A 25,880-nucleotide genomic window follows, 5' to 3' on the forward strand; every position below is an offset into this window, starting at 1 on the left:
ACCGTACCCTTTTATGTAATGATGTTTACTTTGAATTTATATTAGTTCACACAAACACTCCATCCATGCTTTTGTTCCAGCCCTCCGGTCCAGTTTAAGAACCCGTTGTGGCCCTCGAGTCAAAAAGTTTGCCCACCCCTGCTCTATCCACTCAGCCAAACCTGTTAGGGCTGTAGCCAGTACTCTTAACTATTGGCCTCATTCACTGGCAGGCCAGCTGGAACTTTTTTTAAAAAAAATATATTTGTATTGATTTCAAAGAGGAAGAGAGAAAGAAACATCAGTGGTGACAGAGAATCATTGATCGGCTGCCTCCTGCACACCCCCCACTGGGGATCAAGCCCACAACCCTGGCATGTGCCCTTGACTAGAATGGAACCCGGACCCTTCAGTCTGCAGGCTGACGCTCTTCACTGAGCCAAACCAGCTAGGGCCCAAGAAATCTTTTGAAACCCAAAGATTTGTTGCCCTTGCTTTAGAAGAGGTTTGAGGAAAGATAATTTTTATTTAGTACTCTACATCAATTTTAGAAAAGTAATGCACTATATTTTGCCAGCACATGGTGAATAGAGGGTAATGGAGGAGAATGGTGGATTTGGCACCAGAGACCTGAATTCAAGCACCTGTTCTGGCCTGGCCGGTATGGCTCAGTTGTTGAGTGTCAACCTATGAACCAGGAGGTGACAGTTCAGGAGGCAGCCCATCGATGATTCTCTCTCATCATTGATGTTTCTCTCTCTCTCTCTCTCTCTCTCTCTCTCTCTCTCTGAAATAAATAAAAACAGTTTTAAAAAAAGAAAAAGCCAGTTCTGGTATTTCTTAGCTGTTTGGCCAGGGCAAGTTGTTTAATCACTTTCCCCCTTATTTTTTCTTTAAAAAATAATCAAGTCCCAATTTCAATGTCCAAAAGTTTTGAGTCCAAGTTTCAATGTCCGACAGTTCATGTGTACGTGCCAGCAATGAAATGTTGGTTCTGGATGGTGGACAAATGGTGGTAATGCAGGTCCGGTCCTCTGGTTTGGTCCTGGGCACCCTGCAGCGACGCACAGCTGCTGACTGCTAGCATGGCAAGGCATCTTCACCATCTCCATCTCTGAACTGTCTCTTCTGTCTTTGTGGCTGGCTTTCTGGGATCCATTGTTACAGGAATCCACATGGTCTTGTAGCTGTTCTCTGAAAGTATACAAACATATTCTCGACCAAAGGTTAAAGGAAAAAACCTTACTTGTTTTTTGTTTTTGTTTTTAATTTGATGTCGAGTAACACTCCCTCCACGTTCTGCGTGGAGTAGGGTTCGGTATCTGAAAGAGGAGCCGCACAACAAATGAGAGGAAAAGACCCGAGATAATTTTGCAATATTGGGGGACCAGGCGGGCAAGTCCCGAAGGACTTCCACCCATGCTCAGGCTGCTCCAATCTTTTATTGATCTGGAGTAGCCCTTAGGGTAAGGGGGTTTCAATGACACACAGATCAGCAGACAATTTCCAGGAATAGGCAGATTATCTGATTAGCTCATCAATAGATAGATTTCCAGGAATAGGCAGAGTATCTGATCAACAATAATCAACAAGGATCTACATAAGTATCTAAGGAATTAAGTGAACTAAGGTGGGGATGATGCTTCAACTATTATTACCTAAATTAACTGGGTGGTGCACAGTTCTGACCTTTGCTAGGACTTTCAAGCCCTGACCTTTACTAGGACTTTCAAGCACTACTAGCTTTTGGGGGGTCTCTGTCTAAACTCAGCTAGTAAAGACAATGAATGGACTCCGGCACACTTTAAGCCTTTTCCAAAAATACTTGCTGTAATAGAATTGTTTTTGAGGATTCAATGAGTAATGTATGTAAAGTACTTTAGCATAATGCCTGGCATATGGTTATTATTCAGTAATTAGATACTCTCATTGTTAGCCTTGCAGAAAAGAGTTTGTCAAGACCCAAAAGATCTGTAGTTTCCTAGATCGTTTTTAATGAATCAGATTATATTGTTGTTAGTGGCTTCATTTTATCAAAACTGAATTTATTGAATATAACCATATCTTTAAAATAAGCATAAATGCATTTAAATTGCACTTCTGTTTGCAGGTATCTGTGTTTTGTTTTGTTTTGTTTAATAGGGCGGATGATCAGATTGACTGGATTCATGGTTAAGTGTAAAGAGCCCGATTTAACCAGAGAATTATTTTAGGATGACCTAAATATAGCTAGGAGCACTATACAAAAAAAAATTAGGAAATTTTAATTTTGGTTGTGAATCATTGTTTAAGATTAATTTTATTATTGTTGTTTTTTAATTTTTATTATTACCTCAGTGATAGATTGGGCAAGCTACCATTATCACCTAAACAAAAAGCTATGTTTTCCAAATGGGTACGCCCAGAAGACCTCAGCAACAATCCTACAATGATTTATACTGTGTCCAGTTTCAGCATAAAACAGGTATATGTTTTGTATAATTTTATATGAAAGCTAGCATTTTAAAGTAATTTGGATATAGATTTGACTTTTTTCTTAAGTTTTTATTACATATTCAGATGCATGAGTATATTTGGAAAAATTATTCTGCACACTTTGATTTAGACATACTGAGATAATAAAAGTGTGAATAACTATTTTGAGCAGTCACAGAGTTTTATATAGACCCTATTTATGGACACATGCTTGCAGATGAGAAAGTTGAGAATATGAATTTTACCGTTGATAAGATAATAGAAAAGATAGAAATTGGGCTTATTTAAAACACTTTAATATTGAAACAACAATATGGCTTTATTGCAAACTTTAAGTTTTGCAATGAAATTACAGGCATCTTCCACATTAGTATAAAATAATGATCTGAAATACTATGATTCAAGAATCTTTTATATACATACTAGAGGTCCGGTGCACGAAATTCGTGCATGGGTAGGGTCCCTAGGCCTGACTGGCAATTAGGGCCAATCAGGGCCTTCCTTCGTTCTGCGCTGCCCGCTGGTGGTCAGTGCATGTCATAGCGAAAAATCGAACTCCCGAGGGGACAATTCGCACATTAGCCTTTTATTATATAGGATTCATCTTTAGAGGTCATAAACCAACTTTTTAAATGCCTTTAATTTTTTGTCCACATCAAAAGTATGATTCACTTGGTAAAAATGGTAAAGGGATTAAGAAAACACACACACACAACACAACAGACATAGACAACAGTATGGTGATTACTTATGGTGAGAGGGAAAGGGGAGTGGGGAAAGTTGGAGAGAGTAAAGGGGGTATAGATGGTGATGGAAGGAGACTTAGCTTGGGGTATTGAACACACAATACAATATACAGGTGATGTATTACAGAATTGTACCCCTGAAATCAATATAATTTTATTAACCAGTGTCACCCCAATACAATTTAAAAATAAAGTAACATTGTAGAAAGAAAAACAGTGGGCATGCCTTTATTTATGCAAGGAATGCATCATCCATATTTAATTATTCTAAATTCATTGAAATAGCTTATTTGGTTTTTCAAGGATTTATTTGAACAAAATTTGAGTTGGTAGTATGGCATTTCTATTTATTTCCTACTCAAGCAGTAAAGATACTTAGTATAAAAAGTCAGGTGCTAGGTGCAATGCTTAAATATTGTGGAAATGTTGATACATGAATGAATGAAATATACTAATTCTTATTAACAGACAATAGTATCAGATTGTTCCTTTGTCGCATCACTGGCTATTAGTGCAGCTTATGAAAGACGATTTAATAAGAAGTTGATTACCAGGTAAAAATTTATATTTGTTCCTTTAGCCCTTTTCATGTAATTGTCTTAAATAGAAATTTAAAACGTAGACCTTTTTGGCTTAGAAAGTAAAGAGAGTGTATCACTCAGAATATTATGGCCTTTATGTGTTAAGCAGATGATTTGTGAATGTGAACAAGTTTGCTAAAACAGTGTAAGAATGTATGTGCGTGTAGTTAATATATGAAGAATAAATATGTCTTGAAATAAATGAAATTGGTCAAAGTAAAATTAAGTCATGTTTATAATTTCACTCGCAATCCGGGTCCCTCAGCCCGGATTGCATGAGGGCACAGGCCAGGCTGAGGGACTCCACTGGTGCATGATCAGGGCCAGAGAGGGGTGCGGGAGGTTGGCCAGCTGGGGAGGGACAGAAGGAGGGCTCCAGGGCATGTCCGGCCCATCTCGTCTAGCTCAGTTCCGATCAGCTGGACCCCAGCAGCAAGCTAACCTACCGGTTGAAGCATCTGCCCCCCTGGTGGTCAGTGTACATCATAACGACTGGTCAGCCAGTCGACTGTCTGCCCCCTAGTGGTCAGTGCACGTCATAGTAAGCAGTTGAGCAGCCTTAGCATATCATTAGCATATTACACTTTGATTAGTTGAATGGATGACCGGATACTTAGTATGTTAGGCTTTTTTTATATAGGGTTGTACTGTATGATAGCCACTAGCCACATGTGGATATTGAATACATAAAATAGCTAGTCTGAATTGAGATGGGCTGTGAATGTACAGTAAAATGAATCAGATTTTGAAAACTTAGCACACAAAAATATATGAAATAGGCAAAATATTTTAAATTTTTATATTGTAAAATTATAATATTTTGGAGATGTTAAGTGAAATATATTAAAATTACTCTTTAACATTTAATATAAAATATATGTAATATGAAATAACATTTCTTTTGATTGGAACTGCTTTAGAATGTACGGAAATGTTACTGAAATTGTGGGGGGGTATTTTTTTAAGTTTTATTTGCTTAAAATTATTTATTATAAAAATTAAGCTTCAGAATTTTTTCAATACAATTTTTCCTGAGTGGTTTTTGTGTGTTAAATCCTGAAAGTATAAAGGTGAATTAGATACAGACTTTAGTTTCAAGCTATTTGCCATCTTGGATAAACATCATACATATAAATAATGTGTGAAAGAAAATTGATACTGATTGTTTTTACAAGTATCTTATTGGATAATTTTGTATAACTTTTATCAGTGTTGTTTTAATTTTATCTCTGTCAGAGTTGTAGTTTGTTGCCTTAGTTGTGGTTAATTGAAATGCTCTTTACTTCTTGGGGTCAATAGTAGATTATTTTATTTGGCTTAAAGTATGTCCTCTTAATAGAAAATTTATTAGAGTATATAATTTAACACTGAGCATTTTCATGAATATTTTGAAATTTATGCCCTGCTGTATGATCTCATAATATACTTTATTCATTTATTTACATTAAAAAAAGCATTTTGATTAGGGTGAACTTTTTTTCTAGGCCTACTATAGAAAAATATTCTCATGTTTCTTTTTATCAAATTGCCAAGATAGTAGTAGCACATGTCTATAATATTCTGCATAGTAGTTACGTTGAATATTAATGTTGGTATTTCAATATTTATTTTCTTTACAAAAGCATAATTTACCCTCAGAATAAGGATGGTGAGCCAGAGTATAATCCATGTGGAAAGTATATGGTAAAACTTCACCTCAATGGCGTCCCAAGAAAGGTGAATAATGTGTCTGTCCACTCCTATCTCTTCTGTTCTCTTCTGTTCTCTTCTCTCTCTCTCTCTCTCTCTCTCTCTCTCTCTCTCTCTCTCCCTCTCCCCCTCCCTGCCTCCCTCCCTCCCTCTCCCTCTCCCTCTCCCTCCCCCTTCCCTACCTTTAAATATTGAATAGGATCATTAAGAAATGTTACTTATATAAACATTTTAAAAACATGTAAGCATTTTAACATTTCATTGACTTTGAATCTGATGTGCATACTGCTATCAGTAACAAATGTTAATAATTTAAAAAAAATAAAAATCATGACAAGAATAAAGTTGGTTTTTTTTAATGGTTTTGGGATATTTATAGAAAGTTCCAAAAAGTAATTATTTTAGATACAGTGTACATTTCTAGAATCCCTAATAATTTTGATGGTAGATTCATAGTATTTAGCATCTAATTAGCTAAAGGTTATTATCTCACAGGGAGATTAATGTGAACTTCAATTAAAACATCATATAACATTTTTATTTTTATTTATTTTTTTAAATATATTTCTTTATTGATTTCAGAGAGGAAGGGAGGAGAGAGATAGAAACATCAATGATGAGAGAGAATCATTGATTGGCTGCCTCCTGCACGCCCCCCACTGGGGATCAAGCCTGCAACCCAGGCATGTGCCCTTGGCCAGAATCGAACCTGGGACCCTTCAGTCCGCAGGCTGACGCTCTATCCCAGCCGTGGGCAAACTACAGCAAAAAAAGACCGTACCCTTTTATGTAATGATGTTTACTTTGAATTTATATTAGTTCACACAAACACTCCATCCATGCTTTTGTTCCGGCCCTCCGGTCCAGTTTAAGAACCCATTGTGGCCCTCGAGTCAAAAAGTTTTCCCACCCCCGCTCTATCCACTGAGCCAAGCCGGGCAGGGCCGTATAACATTTTTAAATTGATCAGATTCTAGAAATAGGAAACTGTCATTACCTTTAATAATAGGTATACCATGCTTTTTACTTTATCAGTATGAAAGCTGCTTTTTTTTAATAGAAAAGATTTTAAGATATTTTATACGAACTAAGGAAAGTACTGTTATCTTTCCCCAGGTGATAATTGATGACCAATTACCTGTTGATCATAAGGGAGAATTGCTCTGTTCTTATTCTAACAACAAAAGTGAATTATGGGTTTCTCTCATTGAAAAAGCATATATGAAAGTCATGGGAGGATATGATTTCCCAGGATCCAATTCAGTAAGTAATATGATGATCCAAATACAGACTTACATTATCTTATATGACTATTTTAAATTTGAATGATTATAGATGCTATTTTGTTTAAAGGAAGTGAAAACAGATAACCTCTGAATCATGTTGATCAGTCACTTTACTATGGGAGTATCTATTTTCTTTTATAAGGTTAACACATTGTACAGTAAGTCCCCACTTAATGTCTTCCATAGGTTCTACAACTTTAAGCAAAATGACATATAACAATACCCATTTTACTATAGTCTAATTTATATAAACGAGAATTGAGTTCCTACAGCATCTCATCAACAGTATAATAAAATGGTATTCAAGGGACTGCTGAATAGATTCAATATTTAGGAAAGCCTAAAATGTAGGTGTCTGCTATTATGTTGGGATCTAGGAGCAATTTAATACAGTGTACATTTCCAAAAAGCCTCTTCAGATCAAAGGAGTGTGTCATATTGTCATGGTTCTATATATTTTTGTGATTTGTAAACTCAGATTCAAGGAGTTTTTGTTTGTTAGTATTTCCCAACCTTAACCTGTAAAATCGAGGTATGTGCCAATGTCCTTTAATTCTATGAAGTAAATTATTGGGCTTACACCAGAAATTAGATTAGCATGACTTTCAACTATAACACTAATCATAGGTTTAGAAAATGTATTTAACCTTTCCTAGCCTCTTTCCCACTAGAATAATGCCCAACTCTCAGAGTTGTAAAGATTAAATGATAAAATATGTGCGTATCACTCATCATGGTACCTGGATAATTTTGTTGCCTTACTACCCAGCCTCCTTCATTCTTCTGGTGCTTATAATGCTAGTCAAAGAATGTATAGGTCATAGGTAAATGCAATAGTACATTAAAATTTCTTCCCCACCTACATGCTCAATTGCCCTATTCTTCAAATATTCTTAGTTTATCTATCTAATTCATTGCCTGGTAATCTACCCAATGCAACTTAGAGAATGAGAATATATGTAAAACATTAGAAAAGTAACTATGCTATTGTAAGAACTCATTAAATGGTAATTGACTATCATCATTATTAAAGCAGTTTTTTTTCTGTTATGTGTTTGAGGTTTTCATATTTATTAAGGGAAAGCAATAAAGATTTTAGGAAAAAGAATATAAGCTTGTGCTTAAATCCAGGTAGGAATATGAGTTATAAGAAGTTTATTACTGATAGGAATAAACCAGAAGTTAATGTTTTTTTTTCTGTCAAAATCATTATATCAAATCAGTGAGATTTAACAACTACCCTGGGGATGTATTTAGAGTTTGAAATAAAGGTCGACAGTCCTGAAATGTGTTTAATGTTGCAGAATATTGATCTTCATGCACTGACTGGGTGGATACCAGAAAGGATTGCTATGCATTCAGATAGCCAGACTTTCAGTAAGGATAATTCTTTCCGAATGCTTTATCAAAGGTAAACATTTCTCTCTCTCTCGCTCGCTCTCTCTCTCTCTTCATAGTAAAAGGTTGTTTTGAAACTTCATACCTTATTTAGAATAGATATTACAGAGACTGCCATTTTCCATTATTAGGGAAATTGTGTTTTTAGTCGACTTCACTTATGTACTTGCTACAACCAGCCCTCAATTATCCTCATTGATAGATATACAGTTAACCCGGGTTATAGATAGTCTAAAACATTTGAATCTGGAATATCTTAATATGGGAAAAATTTTTACTTCCTTAATACTTACCAATTTGAGGGAAGGTGGGAAAAGAGAAGTCTGAGAACATACAGAGGAAGTTAACTGAAGCCTTAAATGATATGTAGGGGAGGAAGTGGCTGTTGCTCTTCAGTTCATTTCATAGAATCTAGGGCAGCGGATAGATACAGCCCCCTTTACTTCAAAACGCATTGGTAACATATAGGGACTGGAAAACTATCTACACTAATAAAAGAGAAACATGGTAATTGGCGTACGACCGCTACCCTTTTCATTGGCTAATCAGTGAGTATATGCAAATTAACTGTCAGCCAAGATGGCAGCCGGCAGCCAGGCACTGAAGCGAGCAGGGAGGCTTGCTTGCTGGGCTGGGGGACCCCCCCCCTTTACTTCCCCGAGTGCACAAATTTTTGTGCACCGGGCCTCTAGTCTATAAATAATACACATTCATTAGTGAAACTAAAAAACTCAATGATTTGATAATGAATATTACTTTGGAGGAAGTGCATTTGGCATTTTATGTCTTCTTTATTTGTAAATCATTTGAAAATTTAGCATTTGTTTCTTTCCTTCATTGATAGCTTTCTACCTGAGAATTAAGTTGTCTAAAACTGGGTGGGGGATGTGATAATTTATCTCACATAAATTAGGCTGTGAAATGGAAATATAATTCTTGTTAAAGTCCTTCAGGGGGTGTTGGGATTAGCTTATTTTTTAAAAGATTTTAAATTTGTGGAAATTTTCATGGGAACCATTAGACAAAAGGAAAGATGATGTGATCTGAGATTATAAATGTTTTTCCTTTAATCTTTGTCTATTGGGGTGATTCCAGGTTTCACAAAGGGGATGTCCTCATCACTGCATCAACTGGAATGATGACTGAAGCTGAAGGAGAAAAGTGGGGTCTGGTTCCCACACATGCATATGCTGTTTTGGATATTAGAGAGTTCAAGGTTTTACCTTAAATATTTTTCTATTTTTCTTGTTTGTTAATAAGACATTACAAGGATCCCAAATAATATATTGGACTTCAGAATACTGACAAATCAAGGTTTAGGCAAAGTTTTAAAAGCATTTCACCTATTACATTAAACAACTTGATCTGTCATTGGGAATTATAAAAAGATGGGAAATGTAATGACAGTGACAACATAGATATTGGTGACAGCAGAAATACTATATGCCTCTTCCTCTTTTCCATGCAAGTAGAAGAGTTGAGGTGAATACATGCCCCCAAGGTTTTGGGCAGCACATTGGTGTTGGCGTCAATCAGTGTTAGACTCTAGAGCAGCAGTCGCCAACCGGTGGTCCGTGAGGTCCGAAAGGTTGGTGACCGCTGCTCTAGAGCATAGTAGACATTCGGTACATACTTGAGAAAGGATACCAAAAATAAGATACCTGTGATGAAGAAACATGCCAGTGGGTTTGCAAGTGTTTCTTTCTCTTCCTGGTAGCCATTGTATGCTTTCAGACCTCTCAGACCCTTTCTCTGTGTTCAGGTGTTGAAATGGTTGACTTCATTATTTTTCAGATTATTGATTATTTTTAACTGAAAAATGGATCTGTCCTATAGATTAGAAAATACAAAGATTTTTAAGGAAGGATTTTTTTTTTCCCTAATGACTTGGTACCTAAGCTGTCTAGTCACTGGGAGGTTTAGCTAACAGTGTCTTTCAATTTCCCCTGCTTAAATTTATAGAAAGAATCAGTGATCATTCAACAATAACCGCTGTGTATTAATAAGACTGATTTTTGCCCTGGCCGGTTTGGCTCAGTGGATAGAGCATCAGCCTGCGGACTCAAGGGTCCCGGGTTCGATTCCGGTCAAGGGCATGTACCTTGGTTGCAGGCACATACCCAGTGGGGAGTGTGCAGGAGGCAGCTGATCGATGTTTCTCTCGCATCGATGTTTCTAACTCTCCTTTCCCTCTCCCTTCTTCTCTGTAAAAAATCAATAAAATATAAAAAAAAAATAAGACTGATTTTCTTAGTGGCCTGTGGAATTACATGAATAATGAAGGCTACAACATTTAAAAATTTATAGTTTCAAGGCTTTCTAAATCAGCCATTTTTTGTTGAACTGTTTTCCTTTAAACATGACATAAAAATTGACTACTTAAAGAAGAAAAATAAGATTTTATATGAATTGAATAAACTGAGAGGTTTGTTTATGGCAAATTACATTCTAAAACAAACACAAGCAAAATATTGGGAATAAAAGTCGCTATTAATATGTGTATATATATTATTGTTAGAACATTTTTTGAGGTAGGTATTATAGGTGACCAATATTGAGGTAGTGGCACAAGATTTAAATTTTAGATAATGAAGCAGGCAATATGAAAGTAAGTTTGAGTTTGAGGAAAATTTCTGAGATATAATTTACTTTGAATAATAAAACTATTTGTTCTGAATGATCAAAGGAAACTAAACAAATAACATGTTTATGAGAATAATAGGCACCTCTGGTCTGACTTGAAAATAAAGCATTTCAAAATCCCTGATTGCCAGTAAAATAAGAATTTCAAATAACAGCCTTTTAAGTTTAAAATCACACAGTATCAATTCTGCATGGCAGTTATTCTGTAAAGATTGAGGCTCTTTAGAACAGAGGTAGTGGAGTAAGCTGTGGCCTGGTGACAGGTTTCTTCACTCTTTTCTTCATTGCTTCAGTCTTCACAGAGATAATCAGTAGAGGAAGAAGCTAAAGAGGATCTGAAAGGAAAGAGTTCAAAGGGATCAGAGAGGGCCTTCCAGGAAATGGAAACGACATGAACAAATGCCTTTAGAGGTGAAATTGAATAAGAATTATTTATGGGATTCTGAGAGGAAAGACTAGACTAGACAAAGATATGTGGGGTATGAAAATGGTGGGGCCAGTGTAGAGTAGGCTCTGAAAGAACAGGAAATACTTGATGCTCTAAGGCAGCACTGCCTGCAATGAAAATGTTCTCTGTGCTGTGCCATTCTTTAGCTACTAGCTACATGTGGTTCTTGAATACTTAAAATGTGGCTAGTGTGACTAGGAACTGATTTTTAAATTCTATTTAATTTCCTTTTAAGTAGTCACTACCATATGAACTGCATAGCTCTAGGGATAGGTAGCCAATTGCAGTTCTTGATCAGATGTGTGACATGTGAAAGTGTTAAAAAATATTAATTTCAAATTTATTTGAAGAAAATTGATACGTATTCAAAATGCATCCTCCCTTAGAGAATGATACAATTTATGAAAATATGGTAAAAACTGTTTTGCAACTTTATGTTATCTCCTGGTTTGGTTTTGTTTTTTGTTTTCTTTTTAATAGGGGCTGCGATTTATCCAGTTGAAAAATCCCTGGAGTCATTTACGTTGGAAAGGACGATATAGTGAAAATGATGTAAAAAACTGGACCCCAGAGTTGCAAAAATATTTAAACTTTGATCCTAGAACAGCTCAAAAAATAGACAATGGTAAATACATCTTTTTGTAATTTTAATACTATTTGATCTCTAAATAACATGCTTTAATAATGTGAAATGTGTTTAACTGACAAGTCATTTATCATTAAGATATTTTTAGATTAATAAAGATATCTAATTTTTAGGAATATTTTGGATCTCATGGGATGATCTCTGCCAATATTATGATGTGATTTATTTGAGTTGGAATCCAGGTCTTTTTAAAGAATCAACATGTATTCACAGGTAACTTCTTTGCATATTTCAGAATATGCTTTAAAGTAGTCTTCACATTTTTTATTTAAAATAAAATGATTAATTTAGGAAGACTAGTACTCTCTCTTTTTGTCAATCCCCAAAATGACTATCATGTAATAGTTATTTTCTTTATATATGCTTCTTAGTCATGCCAGAAACTGTGAAAACTAAACCTGGTAACTTAATTATATCTGAAACACAACACTTCATTATTTCCTTCTTTGTTGACTTGATCTTTTAGTACTTGGGATGCTAAGCAAGGACCTGTGAAAGATGCCTATAGCCTGGCCAACAATCCCCAGTACAAGTTGGAGGTGCAGTGTCCACAAGGGGGCGCTGCAGTTTGGGTTTTGCTTAGTAGACACATAACAGACAAGGTACTGATACCCTTCTTATGATATTCCATATAGAAACTCCTTTAAAAATAATTAGACTATTGTGAACAAAATATGTAATTTAATCATCAGCCTGTTTTATTTATATGGGTGGCTTGAAAATGGTATTTTCTTAGATAAATGAATATTTTATCATCTGTAATCATACTCTTAGAAGTTTTATTCAAAGATCATCTCTGAAGAGCCCTAGCCAAGAGCCCTAGCTGGTTTGGCTCAGTGGATAGAGTGTCAGCCTGCTGACTAAAAGGTCCCAGGTTTGATTCCGTCAAGGGCACATGCCCGGGTTGCAGCTCGATCCCCTGTAGGAGGTGTGCAGGAGTCAGCTGATCAGTGGTTCTCTCTCATCGTTGATGTTTCTCTCTCCCTCTCTCTCTGAAATCAATAAAAATGTATCTTTTAAAAAAATCATCTCTGAAGAAAAACATGAGGGAGTTTATGCTGTTAGTGAGGATTTTCATGTTGATTATATATGCTTTGGGTCTTTAAAATATTAAATTAAAATGTGTTATAGGGAGAGTTGGAAATTTGAATCATTAGGCCTGATTCTGTAAAGGGTAACCATATTTTAATAGCTTTAGAGTCTTTTTTAATATATTTTTTCATACAATATGGTCAGTCTATTGGAATGACAATTTAATCCAGAAAAATAATTATTTTAATCGCACAAAGTAGCTGAAATAAATTCTTTTAAAATTAGAGTTTTTCTTTTTTTTCCCCCCCATTAAGAGCATTTGAGCCCATTTCCTTAACCATATTGGATTCTTTGTGCTTTTAGGATGATTTTGCAAATAATCGAGAATTTATCACAATGGTTGTATACAAGACTGATGGAAAAAAGGTGTATTATCCAGGTATGTTTAGTAGGCAAACATTCAAACAAACATTAAATTTTTATTGATATGATTAAGTAGAAAATTACATTTTATGGAGGTAATATACAGAAAAAATTATGCTGATAGATTAATAAAAACCACTCAAATAGATGGTTATTTATGCTACATGTGTTTTGTTTTCATTTGTTTTTAATAGAGTCCTCAGAAATTTGGGAGTTCACATTGCTGTAAGAGTTTTATTTCTAAAACTTAAGTCATATCTTCTTTGTCTGATCAAAAATTCTATGGTTTTCCATGGACTCTTGGATAAAATCCGAGCTCTTTATCCTGGTGTATAATTCTGGCCTTAACTTTACTGTCACCCTTTATCTCATGCACCCTCCTTTCACAGTACCCTCATTGAGGTACTCCTCCTGAACACATTGTGTGTGCCCTTGTTGCTCAGGCATTTGAAGAGAGTACTGTATAAAATCATCTATGGAGAGGGTTGTATAGGTACAGAGATGATCACCCAGGACCTGACCCTTGAAATCTGTCATCCTAAGATTAAGCAAAGGCAAAGTTACCACAAAAGAATTTGAACAGAGTACCTGATAAAATAGTAAGGTTTCATATAATATAAGAGAAGAAAATATTTCATGAGGGAAAGAGTGGCCACTACATCAATTATTGAGAAGAGACATTGGAATTAGCATCATGGCACTCATTGTTGATCTTGACAGGAACAGACTTGGAAGAGAAATAGTGTGGTTTGAGAAAAGACTGAAGTAAGGGGCAGTTGTTGACCGTTCTTTCAAGAAGGCTGTGCAAAGAAACGGGCAGTGTTGGGGGAGGAGCAGAAAGAAGGGGAGGTTTTGCTTAATCATAGAAGAACATGGCATTCTGCCCCATCACACTGTGTGTGTCATGGCATTGATATTAGCAGTCAGTATCCCTAGATATTCTTGAATGGGCATGGAATATAGTACTCCAATGATAAATGTGTGGTTAAACCAGCCAAATTTTCCATTTTCACATGTTGGTCATTATACAGCCCAAAAAGTGTTGTGAATATGTTCCTAGTGTTACAATGTTACACTGCTTTTGAATTTCAAATATATGTTACCCTTTTTACTTGGATCTGTTTTAACCCTTTGCAGTCCAATGTTATTTTTGGAATTCAAACAATCTGGTCCAAATTAATTGACGGGATTGGATGTTGAACTTTTTAATGTTCTTATTGCTCGACGTTGGACCTGCTCCTAGCGCCTGGTCTGTCGAGTCAGCCTCGAGGTTGGACCAAAAAGGGTTAACAATGCTCCCTCTCTTCCACATATAGTGATTTTTGCCTTTGCAAGGTATTCCTAGTTTGTAATTTTATTTTTATCATAGCACTCAGATCAATAGAACAGGCCTTACTGTTCCCCTTTTGACAGAAGAGTAAACAGATATAGAAAGGTTTAAAACCTTGTCCAAGATCAGAGATAATGCCCATTCTTTTCCTCTTGACACTAGATTACACACCTCTAAGCATTAGAAACCTATTACCTGTTTGAGATTCTAAAATGTTTTTCTGCCCTAGGCGGTTTGCTCAGTGGATAGAGCATTGGCCTGCGGACTGAAGGGTCCCGGGTTCAATTCCGGTCAAAGGCACATACCTCGGTTGCAGGGGTTGCAGGTTCCTGGCCCTGGTTAGGATGTTTGGGAGAGGCAGCCAATCAATGTGCCTCACATCGGTGTTTCTCTCTTCCTCCCTCCCTCCCTCTCCCTCTCCCTCTCCCCCTCCCCCTTCCACTCTAAAAAGTCAATGAAAAAATATCTTCAGATGAGGATTTAAAATAAAATGTTTTTCTAATAGATCACATTATAAATAGTCAGTGTTCCCAAGTAAGCCAAGTGATATATAGCACTGATCTAAAATGACCTATGGTAATGCACATATATGAAATGATTTTATGTCAGCTTTGATTGATGAGATTAATAAAAGTATGTATCAGGCAGCATTGTAATAGCAAACTATTGGAAATAATCTGAATATTCAGATTGTCTGGATAACTAGATGTGGGTATAGATAAAATGTGTTATATTCATACAATAGGATATTATAGAGGCAGTTTTAAAAGAAATAAACCATATCTAGAACAGCATGGATTTCAAAAACATGTTGAGTGAAAAATAAAGATATAAAAACAAGACATACAATCCTTTTTTAAATATATGCTCACAGATAACAATTACCCATTCATTCCTTTGCGGGGGGCGGGCAGGGGGAGGTGGGTGTTAAAGTTTGAAAAGATGTCCATCAACTCCCTCAGAGTGGAATGGAATAAGACTAAGGGTGGTGGTTTAAAGGGACTTTGTTTTATAAGAAAGCTAATATAGAAAAAAATTTTAATTCTGAGTAGTGGGGAATATAGACACATTTTTCATTACTTCTTTGTATCTTTTTTAAAATTTTCTCTAAAGAAAATAAGCAAATCCTGAAGGAAAGCAGCATAGGGCAGAGAGCAGGGATTATCCTATATATCATTGAATGTATTCTAAAAGATTGCTTTTGCTTTATTAGAAACATTAATTTTAAAGTTTCAAATTTATTTATAAAGTTTTTAATTGAAATTGTAATTCTTTAGTAACATTATATTTAGAGATAGAATCAATTAAGGGGATGTCCATTCATTTAAGTATTTTTCCTACCATCAACCATAAAACTTAAATTTAAGTCTCCTTACTGTAAACCCACTGGTTTATTGCAGCTGACCCGCCCCCATACATTGATGGGATTCGAATTAACAGCCCTCATTATTTGACTAAGATAAAGCTGACCACACCTGGGACCCATACCTTTACATTAGTGGTTTCTCAGTATGAAAAACAGAATACAATCCATTACACAGTCCGGGTAAGTAAACTAACATACAGTGACAAAACAATAATATAAAGTATATTATGTGCTCTGCTTTGTAAGTGGGATTATCTACAGAAAAAGTTTATGAAAATTTATGTATTTTTATGTATATGTGTATTTTTATGTGTTTATATGTGTATCAATTCAATATTAAATTATGATGTTTCCTGTATAAAATAATGCTTTTGAAAAGTAATCTTTTAATTTTGCATAACATTTTCAATGAGCATTTTTTTTCCAGAGTAATAGTTTAGTCCTGAGATAATGTGGTACATTGGACTAATAAATTTACAGAGCAAGCAATAGAAACTCCTATAATACCTTTGCTGACTTGAAAAAGAAGATGCTGAATTTAGTGGAAGGGAATCGATTGCCTATAAACATTGCTCTTACAAGTTGGGAAGATCATTGTAATTTTGTTCTGCATAGATTTGTATGCCAAAAATCAGTAAAGAAATTCACTTAGAATAGATTTTTTTGTGATGAAAGGGACATTGGGGAGCTGCCTTCACTCTTCAGATGCAGAAGACAAGCCCTACAGAAATTGTGATTTGGCCTGAGTCACACACAGTGCCAGAGAAAGTGAATACCAGATCCCCTAGCTTCATTAAACCAGTCTTGATTCCAGGCTGCCTACAGAATATGACTTTTATATGTGTCAACTAATTTATTAGACTTCCAATATATTCTTTTCTCACTTTGGTATTTTTATAAGTATAAACTTTATCAGTACAATAATTTTTTTTAATCTAGGTATATTCAGCGTGCAGCTTTACTTTTTCAAAGATTCCTTCACCGTACACCTTAACAAAGCAGGTAAGAGAAATGTCTCTGGGTCACGATCTCAGAGAAATCTTATAATTCCCTTTTTCTCTTTTTCTGTTTTCATTCTTCACATTTAACAATTTCTTACAAAATAAAATAGTCCAGAGCTTGAAAGGAATAAGGGAAATGTAAATAGCCTCTATCCAATCTGAGTTGGAATACAAGATCTTCAGTAAGCAACATTGATTCTGTGAGCAGAAATAAGAAATTGAAAGATTACTATAAACCTTTGTCATTAGGGAAAGCCATGTGGATGAACCTCTTAAATTGAGGGTTGACTTTACAGGGTGGGCTAGATGTATAGAGGATGTGAGGGAGAATTATTGGCAGGGAGAACAACTTGATTTAAAGCTGAAAGATGGAGATAGTGCTTAGTATAGCAAAGCAGCCTGGCTGGAATGAAGAGTGACGTTGACTGTCACTGTAGGTGACAAAGACTGGGGGGAGAGGGTGGGGCCAGAGTGGGGAGTTGCCATCTTTGAGGAGATGGGCGGGGGTGGGGAGTTGTGAAGGAGTTTTCTCTTTAACATAGAATTGGAGAATGTGAAGTTTTGTTAATGCACAGACTTTGTTTTGTTAGATTCATGGAAAGTGGAGTGGTCAGAGTGCTGGAGGATGTGCAAATTTCCAAGAGACTCATAAAAATAATCCCATTTACCAATTCCACATAGAAAAGACTGGACCATTACTAATTGAACTAAGAGGACCAAGGTTTGTGATGAGTAACTTTCTTAATGTTATATTAAAAATGAGCTTAGTAGAACAGAATAGGGTTTTGAAACAGACCTATGCATATATGAATGTTTGATTTATGTTAAAGATGCTATTGCGTAAGGGTGGGAAAAGGATACTCTGTTCAATAAATGGTGCTGAAATAATTTGAGTATCCATGTACCAAAATTGGTAATTAAGATCCCTGTCTAATATCAGATCGCAAAATCAGTTCCAGGTAGATTACTATAGGAGATACCTCAATAAAAATATTTTTACATGTGCTACATTAGTGGAAAAAAGTCTAGTTTTTTAAAAATAAAAACTTGAACAGGCATGTCATAAAAAAGATAATCCAAATGGCCAGTAAACCATTGTAAGCCAAAAATTTGAAACAACCCAGATGTATATCAGTGGCACTTAAGATTATAAAATAGTCCTACATAACAATGAAAATAAATTATAGCTACCCACTACATGATGGATAAGTTTTAAAAATAATGCTGAAAAACAGAAGCCAAACATAACAATATATATATTACATGATTCCACTTACATGAAGTCAGGAACAGGCAAAATTAAACTGTTGTTTAAGGATGCATACTTTGATAGTCACACTATATACAAAGCAAGAAAGTGATTGAAAGTTTTGTGGGCACAGGCATTGTGATGAGAAAGGTGAATACAAGGGACTTCTGTGGTGCTGAGAGGTTCTGTTGATTTAGGTGGTGGTAACCCAGGTGTTTGTTCACTTTACAAACTATGTCGTAATATATTTTACAATTTTAAAAGGTTTAAAAACTAGAGAATACAAATTAAAAAATAGTACTAAATAAAACTAGGCTTAATTGTGCCTGCTTTACAAATTCAAAAGAAACTAATTCTAATAGGACTAACCTACTTTTCACAATCATTTTAAAAACCTTTACCAGTCTTCTAGGTGATATAAGGTATCTATCTAATTACCCTTATGTATTTAATTTCTAGATAGATTGAACATGTAAAAATACTTGACAATGTGTATTTTTTCCTATTTTGCTAATTCATGTCTTGCCCATTTTTCTGTTGGAGTTGTCATGTTTTTCATAGGGTATGTCTGTAAGAACATTAACTCCTTCATATATTTGCAAGTATTTTTCCCAGATAAATTTAATAGAAAAAAAAAACATTTTAAAGTAATCAGTCTTGTTTATTTTGCTCTGGGCAGGAAATTTCACCCAAATAGTAAGTTAATTTTCACTGTATTTTCTTGTTCTTTTTATGATTTTTATTTTTTACATTATACTTTTAATCCATGTGGAATGTATTTTTATATTTGGTGTGAGATACAATTCAATTTTTTATCACCTCATCACCACCTAAATAATACTTCCTTTCCATACTGATTTGGAATGCCATGTCTACCATATGCTAATTACTTTCTTAAATTGAGATTTTTTTCAGGGTCTTCTCTCCTGTCCCACTTGTTCTGCCTAATACAATGACAGTATTTTTATCATTTCAATTTAACATTATTATCTGGGAGCCTATAGTAAAATGTAGTCTATTCTAAAGTAAGTTTAATGTATTAATCTTTATGGCTGCAATTTTAAAACAGAAATGGTGTTTTCTATAATTAGTGTAAAAATAGTACGCATGTGTTTCAGTGTAGGAAGCTTCCTCCTGAAGCTTTGGAAAGCCTGTACTTGACTTCAATAGTACATCTGCACTTTAGGTATGCTTACTTTTAGGTCTGTATTTGAGACTACTTAGCAGTAATTCTGTTTCTTTTTACTGCTAGGCAGTATAGTGTTGGATTTGAAGTTGTAACAGTGTCTGTGGTGGGAGACCCTGGTCCCCATGGCTTTCAGAGAAAATCTAGTGGTGACTACAGGTAAGGTTGGCATTTTGATTATATTTGATTTCTACTTTGCTTATTGTGGCATCATCTTCTGTAAGCCTTGTTTTTATTTTCCCTAAATACAGGTGTGGGTTTTGCTACCTGGAATTAGAAAATATACCTGCTGGGATTTACAATATCATTCCCAGTACATTTTTGCCTAAACAAGACGGACCTTTTTTCTTGGACTTTAATAGTATTATTCCCATCAAGACAACACAGCTTCAGTGATGGGGAAATGGCTGCACTTACTGGATTTTATACTTACCAAACAATCAACTCTTCAAATGAAGAGACAAATCTGCAGGACACTAAACAGTAAGAACAGAATTAATTCTCTAAAAATGTTACAATGGAATCCGGTGCTCAAGTCAGAGTGCTTAGTGAGAATTGTATATAGACAGAATTGCCATAAATTACTTTAGAAGTACCACTTACATGGTTTTGTGTGTCTGTGAATTGGCTTGCATTTAAAAGGGGCCACAGTGTATTTAAAAAGTGCAGATGATTAAAGTTTATACTCAGTCACACTGTGATATGATTTTGCTAAGAGGGAACTGAGACCAGATGAGAGGGACATAGACTCACTGAATGGAATGGTAGGCTGGTATAATCTGAACTATACATTGTCTTTCTGGCAGAGCATGTTGTAAGGTAAAACCTGCTTGTATTGTGACTCTACTGTGCATCTTGGGCAACTAATTACCAAATGAATTATAGTCACCATTACAGATTTTAATTCTGCATTATTTATGACTTTAAATGTTTGTTGCCCAGATGTTATGAGAGAATAAAGCTTTAAGAAATACTAATTAGCTTAGCATGAAGATGCTCATGCTTAAGAGTGAAGGTTGTTAAAGTTAGTACCTGTCTCCCATTGAATCATGTAAAGAGAACTGAAGTATATATATTCGCTGTTGCAGTCATTTTTTATCAGGTTAACGAAAGTAGTAGTCTGAGACATTGAAGACATCACTGTTTAGTTGGTACTTTTTAATTGCTCTCTAGTTGAGTGCTTTTAATGGTAACAGCACTGTGGAGAAAATACAATTGAGAATTTAATATATTTTAATTGGGATTGCATTCAGAGAAATTGCCAAGATACCAATGTCTTGTGTGTAAATTCCCAGTTGTTTACATAAAAATCTATCAGAGCAGAATGATGCTCAAGATTTTAAAGATCTGAAAATAAGGTGGTATTTTACATCATCTCTTATAATTATCAAACTTATTTTGTATTTGATACCTTTAATTGAAATAAAATGTTTATACTTATGGAAACTGTGTAGTTTAACCTAGAGAAATTGATTAGTAGAGGACTTCATCAAGTATGTTCCATGTAAAAGATTAAAGAACTCATTATTTGCTTGAAAATTCATACTTCAAAAAAATCTCTTCTTTATCATTTAGGACAGGGGTAGATTATTATACTAGTGAGAATTCTCTTTGGTAAATATAAGTAATTTTCTATGGCCTTTATTATAAACATATATATGATTTGAACTTCTTGTGTTAAAAAATCTTACAGGATGCAAACTGAATTAAGTTCTAATCTCTGCCCTTAAAAATCTAATGGAGGAGACCTGTTTATGAGCAAGTTAATGTATTGTAATGTTGAATTCTATAAGAGCTCCAAACACAGTGCTACAGGTGTATAAGGAAGGGAAATTATCCATTTTGGCTAGACCAAATAGAATAGAATCAGCTGAGGAGCTTTTAAAAACCCAATGCCCAAGCATACCCCAACAATTAAATCAATCTCTAGGGCTCAGACCAGAGAAGTATTTAAGCTTTGTAGGAGATCCTAATGTGCAGCAGAAGTTGAGAACCTCTTTTCCAATATAACCACCTTGTCCCTAATTGCTCAGATTTGTAGCAGCAAAAGTAGAATTCGAATTCAAACCTTGGTAAATGGGGGCTTAAATTATTAAGATCCATAACTTTAATTGAAAATAAGAACAGATGACCACGGCATCCCATGCTCTTCCTATGGCAAGAAATTTGCCTAGAATAGAAGGTTTAGACAAGATAAGGATTTCTCATTTGAAGTCATAGAAAGTTGTCATTTTCTTAAGTGGTTTTTATTACACTCAAGGTATTAAGACAAGTACAAAATAACCTTGTAATTAAGATACTGTATTAGTCATTAAAAAAGAAGAAAACACTACAGTATGAAGAGATTTACAAATGACTAAAACATACAAGTTGTGACAATTAACAAACAACTTGAAATGGGGTTGCTCTTTTCCTTTTAAAACAAATAAAATACAGTGCTCTTAAATATGTGTAGCCTTGAAAACATTAAAGAAAAGCAGTCTTAACTTACTATTAGAATAACAGCCTTTGCCAACACATGCCTACTCCCTTTCCTAGCTTTAAGAGACAGTTTCCTCTAAGAAATACTAGTGTAGCATAACCCTTAAATAATTTTTAAAGTTACAACCTACAGAGAAAGTAACACCTTGTCAATCTAGAATAACAGTGGCAACCATTTTCACATGCACTTCTCTTAGAATAAGTCCCCTTGGCTGGTAGGATAAGGTTTATGCTATAGAACCTTTTCTTCCCCAACCACAAATCTCTTTCTATGATATGTCCTTGCTACCCTCACCTCCCCAGCCCCCCATCCCAACATTGGCATTCACCTTTCCCACCCCAAAAAGTGCAGTTCATGGTAACCTTTATAGAAAATGTTGTTAATGGGTGTTTTAACATACATACTTTTTTTAAAAGTCCCTTTCGAACATCAGAGATGATAAAAAATGAATTATGTTCTTGGATTTTTTTAAGCCTTCACTGGGTCAAAAAGGTATGTTCTGAATATCTGAATTTTGTCTTGCGTTCTGTTTTCATTTAGATGCCCTAAGATATAAAAGGAGAGAACATCTCTATTTTCCCAACTGGGGGTGAGAGAAGCAAGCTGTTGACCCCAGCTGGGCTCAGCTTCCCAGCCCCTTTCTTGCTCGGGTTCTTTTGTGAGAACTAGTTATTGCTTCCATAACACTGTTACAGTTAATGTTCCACAAAGACTGCCCTGGTCACAGCCCACCTGCAGCAACAACTCTGCTCTGAAAACAAACCAGCCCAAGAGCTCTTACCAGAGGAAAAATCTTCAGCCTTAAGGTCTCTGAAACCTCACTGGTGCAGTTCAGAGTAAACACTTACGATTTGGCATATATTAAAGGGTTATTGGCACAATGTTCTCCAATCAGTTTCTCATATAAATAGTGGTGTGCACTGGGGCCAGGATCTTGGTTGGATCAGCCTATCTGCACCATTTTTATGTCAGCAATAATCCCATCTCGTCCCTTTGCGCACTGGAGGGAGAGCTGCTTCATCCTGTTTGCCAAGGTCTGGCCCTCAGGGGAGGTGCTGCTCTGGCTCTTGCCACCATCACTGCTGCTGTTGCTAAGACTCCGATTGTTGTTGGCTTTGTCACTTGTTTTATTCTCTGCCCCTTCTGCTCTGTCTCCTATAGAAATGTAAAGATTAAGTGAGTGTTGACAATTCCAAGAGTCACTTAGGCCCAAACTAATCAGCCAACTTAACCCTCTAGAATTTCCCAGTGTTGCCCAACACATACATATAACAGAGGGTTCTCCATCATATAGCTGCTTTTATTCCTCAGAGCGTTTTCTATTTTCCTTATTTTTAGAGATGAAAATTGTCATATTCGTTTAATAGCTGGGAAACAGAAACCTCTAGCATGTGCTTGTCAAGAGGACTTTTGTGATGAGAGACAGAACCCACGCTATGGAGCCGGAAGCCCCCAGAACAGGACTTGGAAACTATCTCAGTGATAAACACCGACAGCACATTCACACAGCCCTGGGGGCTCCAAGACCTGGTCACGGTCTAGAACAAGGTCTAGGACAGTGCAGAGATCTGGCTGCAAAGGCAGAGTCACCCGGGACAGCACTACTGGTGAGAGGGTTGCAACTCACCTCGTTCCACCTCACACTCCGGGGAGGAGGCCCCACTGCATTCACTGCGAGGGCCTAATACTGGGAACATCACTCCAAACTCTGACAGGGACACGGGGCTGGGAAGATCCAGGCTGCCGGGCCTCACAACTGCAGAAAACTGGTCGGCCATCCCAGATGGGCTCATGGGTCCTGAACTAAAGCTGGACACAGACTGGGTCTCCGAGTCATCTTCAGACACAAAGTTGCTGCAGTTGTCATCTTCAAAGGCCTCGGAGGCCACTAGGATGAGAGAGAGAACACCAGTCACACAGGTTCTGATAGCAACCTATTTCCTTAAACACCTCCAGAAGCGTTTGCTGCTGCAGACAGCTAGACACAGCATGGGGACTGCAGAATCCCTGCCACTGTGAGTGCCTAACAAAAGGAACGTGACCCTCCCCAGCATGCACGACCAGACCAATGCAGCTAAAGGGAAGTGGCTGGCAGCTGGATCCCATGCATGTTCAGTGTCCTTGCAGTAATGTCATAGCCTGTGTGCCCTACAAGTTAGTGTCAGTAGACACTGCCTAAAGGTAGAAGATGAATTCAGCCACAGATCAGGGACTTTTCTCCACCCCAGTTCCCCCTCCCCCCCAAATAGATCCACACTTGCACAGGAAGAGGGCTGGCCCTTTGTAAAGGATCCCCAACAAAGCCAGTCAGACATCAAGACTTTCCTCCACAGCAGAAGCAGGAGCTGCTAGGAGAAACAGCCCTGCTTGGAATACCTGCTGGGACCTTTGCTGTCTTCCAGGTGACTTCTGATCTCAAAAGACGCACTCAGAGCCTACCTAGGTCACAGTTTGCTGCAGAAGAAAATTCCTTCCCAGTGCTCTGTAATTTCACTTTTAGACCAGAATAACCAAGGCCCAGAGACATGTCATTGTCATGGTTCGAAAGCCACTTCAGCCTTTAGCTAGTTCCCTCTGCCTGCACATAATCCTGCTTATTATGTTTTTCCTCTTCTACTCCCCTTTCTTCCTCCTTCATCTTTAAAAACAGCCTTGTAGCATCCCACAGATGATTACCATAAATGAGAAATACTGAAATGTTGGGGGCAAAATGGACTCAAATCTGATTCCCAATCCTATTTCCACTATTGGTTGTATAGCCTTGGTCAAGTTACTTAACCTCTCTGAGCTTCAGATTCCTTTCTCTAGAGGGTAAATGAGATGATGCATATCAAATCCTCATATTGTTGATTCTCAGATTATAGTTTCCTCTTCCTTTACTTGGGCCCAGCACTTGAACATTTGTTGGGAAAGGAGCCTGGGAAAGAGCCACTAGGGACCATTGCACAGAAAAGGAGGAGGAATTGTGCAAAGACAGTGTTGGAGAGTTTTCATGGTTAACATAAAGGGAGCCACATCAAACCTCTAATACCAGTTTTCCTGGAAAAGGGCTCTCTATGGTCAGACACCAGTGACAGCCACCACTGTGGAATGTTAATTTCATTTAATCCTTACCACCACTCTACAGTAGAGAGTAGGTACTACCATACTCCCCATTCTGCAGCTGAAGAAACAGATATAAAGATAAATCCTTGCCTGCATCATGTGCTAGTAATGATGGGAAGGTGAGGATTTGAATCAAACCTAATTCCAGAGCTCTGTTCCTGGCTCTTTCCTGCAGTGCTTCTCAGACCCTTGTATGTTGTAGTATGCACTTTGAACCTCAGAGAGGAGTGAACATATGACATTTTCCCAAACTTACTTGACCATAGAATCCTGATTTTGAGGAACACTCAGTAGCAACTTGATGAACACAGCGTTCCACAAAATGTGGTACGTCACCAGAAATAGCCCTCGGTCCCGCCCAAGTGAGGCCCTTCTGTGATGGTGAAGACAGCCCCGGAAGCCGACCACACAACTTGCATACGAGCCCCCGACTCACCAGAAACAGCATCTGGCTCGGGTTTGCTCTCTGACAGGTCCTCTGCAGATGTGCTGCTGCCCTCAGCCCCCACGCCGCAGCCCCGAGGCCCCATGGCGCTGGAGCGCCGCCGCTCGTGTATCTCGTCCGAGATCATCTCCAGGTTCTTCAGGGCCGTCTTGTACTCGCCTTTTGCCAGGGCCAGTTTGGCCTGCAGGTCATCCACGGTCTTCTTTAGTTGCTGGTCAGGAGAACAGGAGGCTCAGTAAGTGAAGGCTGCCCCTGCTGGCCTTGGGATGCTTTTGAATGACAGGTCCACACATGTTTTCTGCCCATCACTCCAAGACATGACTGAGGATCTGATTATTCTTATCAAAGCTGTCCATGTACCAGATATAAA

At 36.8% G+C, this 25,880-nt stretch overlaps 2 protein-coding genes across 8 annotated transcripts in view; one reads left to right on the top strand and one right to left on the bottom strand.

Annotated features, from left to right (window-relative positions):
* The window catches only part of CAPN7 (calpain 7), a 53,115-nt gene that overhangs the window by 17,543 nt on the left and 9,692 nt on the right, over window positions 1-25,880 (top strand). For 3 of the 7 annotated variants that reach the window (XR_313443.2, XR_001361577.1, XR_001361579.1), the window contains exons 7-21: window positions 2,317-2,443; window positions 3,669-3,754; window positions 5,404-5,497; window positions 6,587-6,733; window positions 8,061-8,167; window positions 9,250-9,370; window positions 11,726-11,870; window positions 12,005-12,104; window positions 12,358-12,493; window positions 13,287-13,362; window positions 16,077-16,222; window positions 16,982-17,044; window positions 17,634-17,764; window positions 19,545-19,637; window positions 19,730-19,961. Coding sequence is in view for 1 of the 7 variants with exons in the window: in XM_005863600.2 (XP_005863662.1) it covers window positions 2,317-2,443; window positions 3,669-3,754; window positions 5,404-5,497; window positions 6,587-6,733; window positions 8,061-8,167; window positions 9,250-9,370; window positions 11,726-11,870; window positions 12,005-12,104; window positions 12,358-12,493; window positions 13,287-13,362; window positions 16,077-16,222; window positions 16,982-17,044; window positions 17,634-17,764; window positions 19,545-19,637; window positions 19,730-19,874 (1,717 nt within the window). In the remaining 6 variants the exon portion in view is untranslated. Of the gene's footprint in view, window positions 1-2,316; window positions 2,444-3,668; window positions 3,755-5,403; window positions 5,498-6,586; window positions 6,734-8,060; window positions 8,168-9,249; window positions 9,371-11,725; window positions 11,871-12,004; window positions 12,105-12,357; window positions 12,494-13,286; window positions 13,363-16,076; window positions 16,223-16,981; window positions 17,045-17,633; window positions 17,765-19,544; window positions 19,638-19,729; window positions 21,018-22,500; window positions 22,839-23,298; window positions 23,580-25,331; window positions 25,496-25,880 lie in introns of those variants that run through there. The other 4 variants (XR_001361578.1, XR_313442.2, XR_001361576.1 and 1 more) reach the window with 4 other exon arrangements.
* Window positions 21,714-25,880, bottom strand: part of SH3BP5 (SH3-domain binding protein 5 (BTK-associated)) — a 67,253-nt gene continuing 63,086 nt past the window's right edge. Inside the window, exons 7-9 of the mRNA XM_014537540.1 lie at window positions 25,502-25,721; window positions 23,588-23,848; window positions 21,714-23,115 (exon numbers count right to left, since the gene is read on the bottom strand). Coding sequence (XP_014393026.1) covers window positions 22,904-23,115; window positions 23,588-23,848; window positions 25,502-25,721 — 693 coding nt within the window. The 3' untranslated portion in view covers window positions 21,714-22,903. The remainder of the gene's footprint in view (window positions 23,116-23,587; window positions 23,849-25,501; window positions 25,722-25,880) is intronic.

Source organism: Myotis brandtii, unplaced genomic scaffold, assembly GCF_000412655.1.
Source record: "Myotis brandtii unplaced genomic scaffold, ASM41265v1 scaffold18, whole genome shotgun sequence".
Lineage (NCBI taxonomy): Eukaryota > Metazoa > Chordata > Mammalia > Chiroptera > Vespertilionidae > Myotis > Myotis brandtii.